Source organism: Sceloporus occidentalis, unplaced genomic scaffold (assembly GCF_023333645.1).
Source record: "Sceloporus occidentalis isolate IW3139 unplaced genomic scaffold, rSceOcc1.0.p SCAF_37, whole genome shotgun sequence".
NCBI classification, from domain to species: Eukaryota; Metazoa; Chordata; class Lepidosauria; order Squamata; family Phrynosomatidae; genus Sceloporus; species Sceloporus occidentalis.
The window spans coordinates 20,405-34,830 of record NW_028317017.1 but is presented as its reverse complement, the minus strand read 5'-3'; the positions used below and the strand labels follow the sequence as shown (position 1 = coordinate 34,830).

Genomic DNA, 14,426 nt, shown 5'->3' with positions numbered 1-14,426 from the left:
GTGTTGCTGTTTAGCTGTGATTTTCATTCTCATTTCGTGCTCCCACACATATTATATATTGTTTTTTTCAGGACAAACAGGGCTTTCTTTAGATACCATTAATTTTATCATATCATCTAATTTACTATAAAAAAAATGATAAAATATGGGGATTTTTTGTAAAAAAATTACTTTTTCTCAATTATTAAACAAAAAAACTTTTACTCATCTGCAAAAACAAATGAAAAAACCTGCTAAATAGATTCTACTATTTGTCCTGAATTTAGAAATACCCAATGTTTTTATATTTTTTCTGCACGTTATGGGGCAATAAGTACAGGTAACGTTTTGCTATTTCAAAACCTTTTTTTCCAAATCTGGTAATTCTTCCCTCCATGTGCCATTTCGGGTATCTTTGAAGCCGGCCAATGCAATTTACCCCATCAAATCATATATTTTTAAAAACTAGACACCCCAAGGTATTTGAAATGCTGGTATTTTAACCCTTTCCATGCACTAATTTTACCACCAGCCTTTGTGAAACTTTATGGTAGTACATTTTTTTTTTTTTTCACACATGTTGTACTTCAGGTATGAATTTACCACTCCTGGTATATGTCCGTGACAAACAACACCCCAATATGTGTTCAGTAACATCTCCTGAGCGCAGTGATACCCCCCATGCATGGGTTTGTAGGGTTATTTGGGAGGTAAAAGGCTGCCTTTGTGAGGTGTGTATTTTTATGCCATTTAGACATCTGATCCTACTGCCCCCATGTCCCATATTTGGGACATCTTTGAACCCGGCCAATTCAATTTACCCCATCCACTCATGCATTTTTTTTAATACGAGACATCCTATGGGCATTTGTAATGCCAATATTTTAACTCTTTCCATGCTGGAATTTTTGTAAAGATAAAGAATTTTAGGACTTGCTTATTAAATTTTTTTTTTTTTTTTTTTTTGGTGACAGTGGGGATTTTTACATGTTACCATATTATTTTTTTTACTAATCACTCATTAGTGAGCTGGGCTCCATTGACCTTGCATGGTTGGATGCAGTACCTGCATTCAACCTGCAGGAGGAGCTCGAGAGTTCTCAAGAGGGTCTGGATAGCCCCTCTGTGAACTCATATCTATTGTTGATGCCATCCTGTAAATGACGGCAACGTCATTTACAGGATGGCACTTGTGGTTGCTCTTCGGAGCAATCACAAGGCTATCGGGGTAGGGGGGTAGTATCAGCAACACCGTTTATGCTTAGGAAGCGATTCCGATCGCTTCCTAAGTTGTTTTATAGCCTGGCGCCATTTTTCTTCCAGGGAGGGCTTTCCTCCCCGGATCCACGGTCAGCCTCACTTGTGAGGCTTCCGTGGATGCTGCAAAGCCGCCGATCGCTGCGATGCAGCTATTTAACGGCAGCCAGTACATGTACGGGCATTGTCGTTATCTCGTTGTACGGCAACCCCGTACATGTACGTGGATTGTCGTTAAGGGGTTAATGAACTATCTTTTGTTTTGTAGCCACAACCAGATCTAGCAGAACAATATTATTTCACAATTCACTCTGACCCTGCCTCCAAGTACATTCATTAAAATCCATTGTATTTGGCATGCCTCAAACATACTCCGCTTGCAGCTTGGCAACAAGAGTGTATGTGTCCTTACATTATTTAGCATTCATGTTTATTTGTTTAGCTACCAAGTGACACTCAAACCACCCCCTTTCCCCATGCTTAACATTACTTGTTTTATTTGCATCTGACATACGGGTTAAATTTGCTAAACTACATGAAAGAATTCAATTCTTACCACAAGGGACCCTAAGAACTTGTGGAGGAACACTATTTGAATGCACCCCACTCTTAGACACATCTTCCCATCAACCTTGGATACATCTTTGTAGGCTTCACCTTGTGTGGCCTCAGGATATAAAGTCAAATTAAAGTTGAAAACTTCATCTTCCATAATGGATACAGCCTAAATAAAGTAAAGGAAAACAAGTTAAGCAATGTTTGGTGACAATTTAAAACAATTTGCTCCATCTAGATAATATTCCCAAAACATGTTAAATATAGGTCTGTGCAAAAAATACCATCAAGGCTGGACCATCAGGTAAAATGTAGCATTTATTCACATGAATTAAAAAGCACTGATAGAACTGGAAGTCATTCACAAGATAGTCAGACAAGAAGCCAACCTTTGTGTTTTGCCCCCTCCAGGTCATCAATAAGGACTAGAGATTAAGGTTGCAAATCCTTGGCTTAATAGCAAACCCTTACAGATGCCACAACTGTCATAAACATAAAATGTAGGATAGAATTGTTTAGGTACTAGCAGTCACATTCAAATAGTGATTTAAAAGGATTATAATCCATAATATACCACTTTTTTAACTGTACAATGCCTTTGATGCTCTGCACACTACTCTACATCTGCTACTCTTAAACAGTCACTGAAGAATGGCAACAAACTTCATTAAAAAATAATTATATTATAATTATGCACTTATTTATAGATGGATTGCTGAATATTTTCCCATAAGTGTTGATTATAAATATAATTCAAGGGGTAGTAGAAGTATTATTAAACACTCATCTACAGACACCAGACAATCTAGAAGGCTTGTTTTTCCCTCAGAAATCTCATGGTGCTTCCACAACCACAAGGGATTCTGGGTAGGCGCATGCAAATAAGGTTAACAATTATCACCTTTGCCTCTATATCCACTTTATACATGGATCCCTTGAAAAAAATTGCCCGCTGTACAAGACAGCCTTTAGACAAAACTCGGGAAGAGGTACAATAGCCAGATCACCACTCATGGACAGCTGTTTCGTCCTTCATAGGACTCATCAGCATGAGGTTGTGATACTGGCTATAAATATAATAATAATAAATAATAAATATAATTCTAAATTCATACTTTTGACAGAAACCTGTCACTTTTCTCACCTTTTTATGGATAGTTTGTGGATTGACATCACTGACAATAATATCCTTCAGTCTGGCAAACACATCTATCTGATTCTGCTGGATCATAATTGAAGAATCCATACCTGAAAAACAAGTTATAATTTATTAATTAGAACGCTATGGTTTCTTAATACCCTAGTACCTGGCTAAGACCAGTAAGATAAGTGTCAGCATACATTCTCGGGTATTTTAATACATTCTTTGGTCCCTTCCAGTGATCACATTCTACAGTAATATACATACTGGTGGCATTTTCACCACTGTGACCCTGCCACACAGGTATACCTAAATCCCTCTGCAAGATTAAAATGTATATGAGAGCTAAAGATACGGGTCTTCCATCATATTAAATAAAACAGAGAGGGTTTATTCACTAAAGAGAGGGTTAGTAAGAGACAGCAGAGTTCTGGTATCAATGTCTTGCCATTACTAAACATTACGAAGGTCTACCCCAATAAACATTATGAGAACTACCTCCTATATTATAGAAAGAGCTTGGTTGTCCCTGTATAATGCATAATTAAATGTGTGTGATTGCTTGGTCTACTCACCCACTTAATGATATATTATGCAAGGCCAGTTCAGCCCTTCTTGCTAATGCAATTTGCCACTGTTAGCCCTTCATAATGATCAGTGAAGTGAGGGAGTTGAAACCATAGCTCCCTGCAAACTTTTCTGACAACTCAACCTTTAGTGAACATGGCCCAACATCATTATTACAGTTTCATTAGGTAATGCATTATATACAGTGCTGTGCAAAAGTAAGTAATGCTGTAAAGTAAGAATACTGTCAAAAATACACGTTAATAGTTTATTTTTATCATTTAACAAAATGCAAAGCGAGTGAATAGAAGAAAAATGTCAATCAACATTTGGTGTGACCACCCTTTGCCCTCAAAGCAGCACCATTTCTTCTAGTTACACTTACACACAGTTTTTTTTAAGAAACTCAGCAGATTGGTTAGTTCTCCAAGATGTTTGAAACAACCCGAGTTCTTCTGCGGATTTAAGCAGCCTCAGTTGCTTCTTTTTCTTCATGTACCGTATATATAATGCACAGCCTCAAGAAGATGCTTTGTTGTATTTTATGCACGGATCATGTGTAAATTATATACATGGATCCCTGGGGTGAGGAACTTGGAGAGTAGGGCAGGACAATGCCCCAACTGCATGTTTTTGCGACAGACTGGATATCCAAGCCAGGAACGCATAATCCAGTGCAGGATTTTCATGGAGCCTTTAACAGGTGAAGGCCATGGACATTTAAACTCCCGGGAGTATCACAATCAGACTGTTGAAGGGCGAGGAGAGACTCTGAGCCAAGTGTGGCACTATCTGCCTTGACTTGTGTTTGCATTATCTGGGGGAGGTTTCCCAGAACCTAGCTTAGCTGGATCTGGTTGGGCAGAAAAAGATAGAGTGTTTAGCCAGGTCAACTTGGGCCAGCAAAGTATAAGCCAGAGAGGGCTCCAACTGGGAGCTAGGCTTTTATTTTAAGATTTTGTTTTGTGCACCTATAAATAAAAGATACTGTTCACTGGAAATACATTGCTTCTGAGCCTTATCGCCCTATACTAATGTGATATATATATTTATAACTTCTAATATACTGCCTACAGGCATAACGCATCTTTTATAAATATTGCATTGTTCACGGAAGGCTTGTCAGCACACCTTGTATCTTGATTTCAGCGATAGGATTCTTTTCATCCCACACATTCACGCTGAAAGCATCCAGCTTGGCAAACAGTTTGAAAGTGAAAATGTCCTTATCTTTGGAAGCCTTTGCAGCTGTGGGAGAAATACAAGAAAATCAATATGCTTGACCTGCATCAGAACTCCCTCCACCATCACTATGTTACAACAGCCAAATGATAGCCAAAACTGAAGACACACCCAGCAAACAACATTGAATTTGAATAACCCACAATGGAAAGAACAAATAGTTATTCTTAAGTGTAATAATTTCAGTATGAGGGACGATTTTTCAGTACAATTGGAAATGGCTTCAAAGTTGGGTTCTTGCCTACTTCTGGATAAAAAGCAGGGTCAGACTTGATGGACCTTTTTTAACATAAATTGCTACGTTAATATGTAATATCAGTTTATCTAATGCCACAATTTAGTCAGGTTATATGGATGCTTTATACAGATTCTAGGGCCCTATACATTTAAGTTGCCCATGGACAAACAAATCCCCTAACTACAAACACATTTTACAAACAAACAAAAACAAAACACCTACAGGAAATAAACACAGATCATAAAGTGATGGTCAGGCCATGATATTATAGATCTAAGGCAGGAAAGGGGATCCCATGAAACCAGTATATAAACTAAGGAATGGCACTGATACATTTTGCCTTATCAGTGATGTACTGGGGGCTGTCCTGGGTGCCACTCACAAGTAGGTCCCAAGTCTCCCAAAAATTCTCTCTGAGTCTCTCTAACTTCTTCCTTCATCAACCGCTTCTGTGTCCCTGTCTGCTTTCCTGCAGCTCAGTTCTTCTCTTGCCTCTTCTTGATCCAGGCCTCACGGATCACTTCTGCAAAAAAGGCAGAGCTTTCCTCCACAGGGCACACTGTCTCCCCTTTTTGCGGAAGTACTCCATGAGGCAAGAATAATGCAGGCAGATTCGGAGAGAAATGCATTAAAGCTTCTCTTATCTGCAAACCTGTCTTAAAAAGGCCACGGGGAGGCTCCGCCCAGAGGCTCCACCCTTTTGCAGAAGTGCTCCGGGAGGCCTGGTTCACAGAGAAGCCGACTAAGAAAGACATGAGCGTGAGTGTGTGTATGTGTGAGAGGTGGGTGTTGTTACATTTTAAAGTGGGGGTGCCAAATACTCTAGGTACGCCCATGTGCTTTCTACTTTTTCATCCCTTTTTGTGAAGTTCTTTAAGGTAAGTGGTTGTACAAAATTTTTGAACTATGGTTGGGAATGTGTATATACTGTTGGGGATGTATATTTCTGAATCTGTCATGCTAACAAGGATTTGCAGTGTCCTGTTGACCCTGAAAGTATGAAAGGGTTATAACAAAATGGCAACTGCTCCGCACAAATAACTCGGTGAAGCTAGCACCAGGAAAAAAGCGATAAGACAGTCTCAAAACCTCATAACTTCCACAATAAACCAATATTTGTCTTGGGCTTTACCTCTCTTCACAAAAGTCTCTTTGTCCTCCTGTTTTTTGCTTTGTTCTGCCTTATCAGGAAGGCTGGGGATGGCTTCTGTTAGGAAGCTGATAGCAGAAAGCAGTGCTCGAGAGTGCAGCAAAAGATCCATAGATGAAAAAGCCACCTGTAGGACAGAGTGGAATTGGAATTCAGTTAATTAAACTTCTACAAGCTTCAGATTTGTCTAGCAACAACATGTTTGTATTCAGGTCTCTAAAAATGCCTCACAAAAATCTTTCCTGAATAGCTTCCTTTCCTTTTGCTGCATTTAATTGTTAAACCCAGCGGGTCGGTTGCCACATCTCAGGGTTTTTCATGCAAAAATAGATTAGCCAGGTTATGCATTTCTATGGTAAAATCTCTCTTACAAGATTTGAATAGGCAGATATAGGAGGTTGAATGTTCCATGCACTCTACCTTAAGAGTCTGTTCCGTGTTCTCAAATGTTGTCTGAAAACGTGGACCACTTTTATCAGCCTAAAAGGAAAAACATTAAATTAAAATTAAATTAAAAAGCCACATATATTGAGCTACATATTAACAAATAAACCCTCCTTTCATTATTCAAAAAATAAATAATAAAAATAAATTGTGGTTGGCAAGTCAGAGATTACTAACCATTTTGGACAAATTGGGAAAAACACACTTAACAAAACATTTACCTTAATATATTCTACTTTTAAAAGATGTAAGCCTTGCTTGTCCGAAGAGCTTATTAAATGCAGCGGCTGCTTGCTTATACCTGTAAAATTAAATGTGTGACATGTAGTATTATAGATACAGAGCTGATTAAATTGTGGATGAATTACATTTATTTTCATTCTTATGAGTTCTTTACTAGATTTGTGAATTATTTTACAGCAATATATAAATTAATCATAACAAATTGTTATTTGGGTTATTAATATTTTCGAATTTTTTTTATGCTTAAAGTGGTAAATGGATTACGGGAAATTTCCAACACTGTACAATCTATCTATGTCTACACACATGCAACTATTTGCTAAAGTCACTAAAACAAAATACTAAGACAAGGAACAATGTAGGGCTGCAACTAACGATTATTTTAATAATCGATTAGTTGGCCGATTATTTTTTCGATTAATCGAATAAAAAAAAATATGCAAATTTTTAGTTTATTTAAAATAATTTAATGAACTGGATGTTAAAAAACAACTTAAAATTTACATTAACATTCTTATTTTGTTATGATGTAATAAAAAAACAATATTTTCAAAGTACAAAAACCCAAACACAATATTTATGAAACAAAATAACCCCAAACATTCTGAAAAGAGGTGGACTATTACTGTTCAAGAAACTTTGCCCCAGCCCTGGTACTTTGCACCCAGCACTTTGCACCCAGCACTTTGCACCCAGCACTTTGCACCCAGCACTTTGCACCCAGCCCTGGCACTTTGCACCCAGCACTTTGCCCCACCCCTGGCACTTTGCACCCAGCCCTGGCACTTTGCACCCAGCACTCAGCACTTTGCCCCACCCCTGGCACTTTGCACCCGGCACTTTGCACCCAGCCCTGGCACTTTGCACCCAGCACTCAGCACTTTGCCCCAGCCCTGGCACTTTGCACCCAGCACTTTGCACTCAGCACTTTGCACCCAGCCCTGGCACTTTGCACCCAGAACTTTGCACCCAGCCCTGGCACTTTGCACCCAGCCCTGGCACTTTGCACCCAGCACTTTGCCCCTGCACCCAGTCTCCAACTCTGCCCTGCACCCAGCCCTGCCCCCACATTCTGCCCTGCCCCCACACTCACACCCTGCACCCACACTCACACCCTGCCCTGCATCCACACCCCCACTCTGCCCTGCACCCAGTCTCCCACTCTGCCCTGCACCCCCACCCCCACTCTGCCCTGCACCCAGTCTCCTGCCCTGCCCCCACACTCACACCCTGCCCTGCATCCCCACCCCCACTCTGCCCTGCACCCCCACCCCCACTCTGCCCTGCACTCAGTCTCCTACCCTGGCCTGCCCCCCCACCCCCACTCTGCCCTGCATCCCCTGAAACCCCACCCCCACCCCCGCGAACCGCTCTGTGCGAACGGAGCCACTCGCACAGAGCGAACCGCTCTGTGCGAACGGAGCCACTCGCACAGAGCGAACCGCTCTGTGCGAACGGAGCCACTCGCACAGAGCGAACCGCTCTGTGCGAACGGAGCCACTCGCACAGAGCGATTCGCACAGACATGAAGAATACTTACCTCCGGAACGCGTCACATCCGTCACGCAGTGCAGAGTGTGTCGCGGAAGCAGGGAACGCTCGCGGAGGTAAGTAAAAGGAGCCAACAACGAATCGATCACTTGATTAATCGATAACGGAAATCGTCGACAACGATTTCCGTTATCGATTATCGATTTTATTGATTCGTTGTTTCAGCCCTAGAACAATGTGCTCTTTGCAACATTTCTACAAAAGTAATGATGCTTAGGGGACTCCTGTGTACATACCATCTTATGATAGGGCGCTCCTGTGGTGAAAAAATTTAATGACTACTACAACAGTATCAACGTCATCATAGGTTTTACCTTGAATATCATAATAATCCAGATTAATCTTCTTCAAATAGGAGACAGCTGTTAAATCGTATGTTTTAACAAATGCTTCAGTTCCAAGTTGCTGTATACTGAACACCAAGATGGTCCTCTCCTGGTTCTCTTGCTGTTTATTTAGTTCAATCATCACCTACACATGAGTACAAGTAGAATTACTAAGCTGTAACATACTGTACAAGCCAATCACACAGATTTCATATGTACTCTGCAGAATACATTTTAAATATAGCTTGCTGTGCAAGACTGGGTGTCTAGCTATTCGTTCTCAGGAGGTCAGTAAGGGAAGAAAAACCTCTGGCTAGGAGGAAGGCAACCAATAAAATCTCTCTTCTTATTCATTTTGACAACTACACTGCTTCCAGTACACACATTTAAATTATGTGTTGGCCTAATAGTGACATAAAGACCATTACACCATTAAAACAGATACCAGATAAGTTCTCAGATACTGATACCAATGAGATCTTACTCATATAAGAAAAATATTTTCTAAAATTATATATAAAACTATATTTAGGGAAAAGCAGTATGGTTTTCCATCTCAGTTACCAATAGAGGACTTGGAAAATAAATAATAATAATACTGCAAGCACACTTTATCAGGGCATTCCCTTTCCTTGTATAAATGGCTCTTTAATCTCTAAATTGATATCAAACCACAGCAGATCAAAATGCCTAACTAGTTAGTATTTAAATTTTGCCAATGCAAATGCACGAGTAGTCCAGACTCCAAATTGTAGTTGTCAAAATCAGATGATTTATTGGACTTGGAGTTAGCGTTTTTAATAGTAATTGAATATTTTATTTATTGTTATCTGTAAAACCCATTGTAAGTATTTATTACCTGTCCTAAGCTCTAAAAGTGGGATTTCACCAAGAATCAGTTGGGAGACCACGCACAAACTTAATTAATGCCCAGTTTTCCCTTACAGACTTACCTCTTTCACTTCAAATTTAAGATGAAGGTCTGTAAACTCTTCCACAGCAGCCTCTGCCGAGGAGTCAGTCTCTGTTTTCACAGGTTCCTTGCATGCAGATTTTATTTTCACTGGTGAAGTACCATCTTCTGTGTCAAAATACTCTTCCGAGTCTTGATTGTATCATGTAAAAAAAAGTTACATATACAGTATTTGATCTACACAACGCAGCGTACTGATTTACAAAATATCATAGAAACGTACAGAAATCCAATCTACACTGAATTCATATATAATACCTTCTTTACAGGGATGTTACATTTGGGTCTATTTCCAAACGCAGTCAAGGAAATCTAAAGACAGTTTCCTATGCGGGCAAGCAACACATACTGTGTATGTAAAATCTTAAACAATTCGGGATTGTTCTCTAAAGCAGCCTTTACCTGCAAACTCTTGATATGGTGAATAAAACACTGCTACATTGTTGTTGTTTTTTTTTATTTATTGCTAATTGTGCAGGATCAGGCAAACATATAACATTCAATTATTTAAATCAACATATCAGACACATTTTTGACACAGTATATATAATGTAGCTGTTCATTCCTACCAGAATCATCTTCCAACAAAAGCAGACACTTCCCAATGTCCTGTTTAAGGAGCTTTTCTGGCTTTCTAGGTACAATATTTATAATCTGAAAGAAGCAATTAAATACTTTAAGTAAATAGGCACAGTCTATAAAGTTATACAAATATTCGTGTAATGGTCTTTTTTGTTGCTTTCACCTTTTTTTCTTTAGTAGGTGTGGAGGCCGTCTTTTGTGGAAGAGGTATGCTGTCCACCAGGGCCAACACTTCTTGAATTTTCTTATCAGAGATCTTCATGTGCAAAAGAGGTAGCTCTCCGGATACCTTAAATCTATAGGGATGGGACCATAAATGTTAAAGCAAACGCAAGGTGAAAAATACAGAAGAAAGCTTAACCTATTCAGGACATTACAGTCCTAGTATTACATCCATTTTTTACATTTTTGTTTTTTAAACGTATTCCAGTCATCAAAAACCAGCATCACCACTGACAGTAATAATGGGGGGGGAAACATCGAGTCGTTTGCATAAAAAAATCCTTTAGTCATGAAGGGTAATCAGAAATAAACTGTCCAGTCTAAAATGATACAACGGTTTTGGTTCTCTTAAACATTTAAACTATGTGTCTCCATTAATATCATGTAAATAACAGCAGAATAATTCAACCAACTGCAAGCAACTTGGAGGCTTAGTCGGTTTTTGGTACAGCATTATACAAATTTGTTCATGTAGGCTCTTAAAAGCCTTTCTAAGGCGTGTGCCAAAACGTACATCAGAAATAAAATAAAGTAGTGCAGAAGTGTATGTAAGAAATTAGCTTTTAAACTAATACGCGGCTTCTTTCCCTGCTTGATGTTTGTCCGTTACAATACGTCGGTGAACAGCTGCCAAACAATTAAATCCCCTGTGACAGGAGCCTTAATACCTAGAGAGCGGGATCTAACCCCCAATACCAGAATTTCATTATAGATTCTTTTCGCCGCAAAACATATTGCACTATTTGTTTCTTTTGTTTTGCATGTGCTTCGGAAGATACTTGTCAAGAACCAGAGGACAGTACACATTGTATCAGGAAAGTTGTCTAGTTTAGGTTTGTTTTGGTTTAATGCCTCTATTTATATATTCAGATTGCTTTTTAAATGCAGGCACAATATAAAACACAAAACACTTCAGACACACAAATATAACAAAGATGATCAGTTACCTGGGCATTCTGCTGTCTCTCTCCACCATGGCTTTGGCCAGCTGTACCTCAATATCAAGCGGTTGAAGGATATGCAGAGGAGATGAGCTTTCAAATCTATATTTCTTCCATACTTCTAAAGCCATACAAACAGGGGAAACAGAATTTCTATTACTATCCAATTAAAAAGAAAATGTTTAAAATATGACAAGCCAAGACTGAACATAAAATACACTACAGAAAAAGGAAAGCTTTCTTTACATGCTACAATTTTTATCACATCCTGGACACTAGTGTATTGCTCATATTCTGACACAAAACCATTTTTATGGTTTTTTTTTCTGTGAGTAAATTACAACAGATAGCGAATACCTGGTCTTCCAAAAAGGATCTGTACATTTTTAATTTGGACATCAAACTTGTCATAAGCTTTATCCATCAGCTCTTCCAGAGATGAAGCTGCCCGGTGAGAATCTTGGCCGATGCTGTTAAGCTGTCAAACAAGAAAAGACTGGATATCACCGATATTTATGGTTCTCATGAAGAAGAAGGAAAAAAAAAAAAGACTTTATGGGGCTGGATGAACACAGTCATGTCGAACTCTACACTAGATCCAATGGTGCGTATACATAATAAACATGTAGGTCTAAGGGATAGAAAGTTAAATGTGGCTGTATAGTAAAGTTCCGTTTTGCCATTCACAACCATGTGCCACTATTATATTTAGGACAGTATTTTGTGCCTATAAAGGACATTGAAACTGTAAAATACATTTAAGATTTATTTAAGATCATTAGAAATTAATTCAGCACAAACCAACAACTGATACTACAAGAGACAAGATACCATCCATTAGGAACACACAAAAAGTTATTGCAGTTATGAAAAGATAGCATACACTAAAAGGTTTGTTGCATGGTATTTTAAGTGGCTAGTTTTCGGGACCCAATTTTATCATTTTGTGCGGGAAAACACCCACTAAAGAATAGGGCTACTTTAGAAAATAAAAGATAATTCCACAAACTGCAATGCTTTAAGGGACATTTCTTCTATTATATGCATGTTAACGCATGTTGATATCGATTGCTGTGTCCCCTCCATGCATATCCACAAATTTTGCGGTCTTCCAGTTTTTTGGCCTGTAGGAAATATGTTTGCATGAACAACTATCCTACTTGCCACTGAGCATGTGCACTAAACCAGGGCTTCACAAACCCTGGGTGCCAGGTCACCATGGCAACTAGAAATCACTTGCTGGCTTCCAGGGTTTTGCAAGGCTGCCACATGCTGCACCACACCCCCCAAAGGAAAGAATAGGGTGCCAGAATCACAATGAAAGAAGACATGTTGTGGCATGGCTGGTCTACACAAAGTGAGAGGGGGAGTAGTGTATGTGAGAGTGTGTGTATCCTGTAGTGTTAGATTCAGCGTGTTTATGTGTATATGTACAGTATAGTGCCGGAGTGCGTATGTATGTGTGTAAATGCATCGTGCTGGAGTCAGCGTATGTATGCTTATACTGTAGTGTCAGTAGAGTCAGTGTGTATGTGTATAACCGACAGCTTGTGCAAGTGTTCCAGGGGGTCTAATAAGACCTCCTGTTTTTATTCCCAAAAAGCACCCCCATTGATTTCTACCTGGGAGGCAAACTATTTCCTGGGAACATAGAATGCCAAAAGATTAGTAGAAAGGCAAATAATTATACAGAAAATATTTCCACAAGTAAGGCCAAGAGGAAGTTGGAATGTTGTAAAGCGGTTGCACACCAAGAAAGATCTTTTCCAGAGTGTCATCATTCATACTGAACTACTTCAGGCTATCCAACAATCTCTGGTAGTTTTACAATACTACTGATCTGCAGCTGAAAATTCAATCATTGTATACAGGTAACAAAAATTATATATATATTATATATATATATATATATATATATATATATATATATATATATATATATATATATATATAACACTTTCAAAAAGATGGTCAGCACTCTAGGTCTTTAAATTGACAATTTCATTTTATTCAAAGTCAAGTCGACGTTTCAGTCATTACTGACTTTCATCAGGACATATATCCTGATGAAAGTTAGTAATGACTGAAACGTCGACTTGACTTTGAATAAAATGAAATTGTCAATTTAAAGACCTAGAGTGCTGACCATCTTTTTGAAAGTGTTTTATATGGAAACTGCTGGTTACTAGCACCGGGCTTGGAATATTTGGAATGGTGTGCAATGGACTCTGTGAGTAAATAAATATATATATATATACACACATATACACATATACACATACACAGCTTTGATGCCAAACATCAGGAATGCAGCAAATTATACTAAAGAAACAGAGACTATTATCCAAATTCATATTGATTTATAGGTGACTGGGCATTACATTACAATACCATTAATATATTAAAGATATATTAATGTCTTTTACATGTTTGAAGATCATGAGGTGGCCGAGACCAAATGTGTGAGCCACCAGTTCTACATCCCTGTTGCCATCCCTCGGTTTATCTCCATGAGTAAAGCAAGTAATTGTTGCTAAGCCCAACACAGAGAAATCATCCTGCTAAATCAAGAAGACATAGTAACCTGCCTGAAGCGAGCTTGCTTCAATTATTAATCAGCCTTGTGAATTTAAACAACAATGTTCATGTTTGTAAAGGTCAGAGGGCCTTCATTTTATTTCTTTATCCATATTTCAGACTTGGAAAATCAAATTGGCTCAGCCAGTTGTCAAGGACAACTACTACATCAGAGAAAGAGAGCTTTGGAATGTTCTATAATCAATTAAAGATATCCTGTACATGTTAAATTCATACGGAGTCCATTTTACTTAATAAAATAATCCTTTATGGCAAGTCAGGCATATAAAACCTTCCAATTAAATGTGTGTAGACTACAAGAAATAAAGACTGGAGTGTAACGAATATGTTTATGATCTTGGGCAGGTTTTTTAGGTGACCCATCATACAGACTGGTGTGGTAATCAGCTGGTCTAAAGCCAGTAGAAGTCTGTGAGA

The 14,426-nt window shown here is 38.7% G+C and overlaps 1 protein-coding gene across 1 annotated transcript in view; it reads right to left on the bottom strand.

Annotated features, from left to right (window-relative positions):
* LOC149297654 (intermembrane lipid transfer protein VPS13C-like) overlaps positions 1-14,426 on the bottom strand; it is an 85,710-nt gene that overhangs the window by 55,046 nt on the left and 16,238 nt on the right. Inside the window, exons 14-25 of the mRNA XM_089488326.1 lie at positions 11,769-11,889; positions 11,418-11,532; positions 10,412-10,544; positions 10,236-10,320; positions 9,647-9,798; positions 8,682-8,838; positions 6,795-6,874; positions 6,550-6,609; positions 6,112-6,256; positions 4,631-4,747; positions 2,936-3,039; positions 1,793-1,960 (exon numbers count right to left, since the gene is read on the bottom strand). Coding sequence (XP_089344452.1) covers positions 1,793-1,960; positions 2,936-3,039; positions 4,631-4,747; positions 6,112-6,256; positions 6,550-6,609; positions 6,795-6,874; positions 8,682-8,838; positions 9,647-9,798; positions 10,236-10,320; positions 10,412-10,544; positions 11,418-11,532; positions 11,769-11,889 — 1,437 coding nt within the window. The remainder of the gene's footprint in view (positions 1-1,792; positions 1,961-2,935; positions 3,040-4,630; positions 4,748-6,111; positions 6,257-6,549; positions 6,610-6,794; positions 6,875-8,681; positions 8,839-9,646; positions 9,799-10,235; positions 10,321-10,411; positions 10,545-11,417; positions 11,533-11,768; positions 11,890-14,426) is intronic.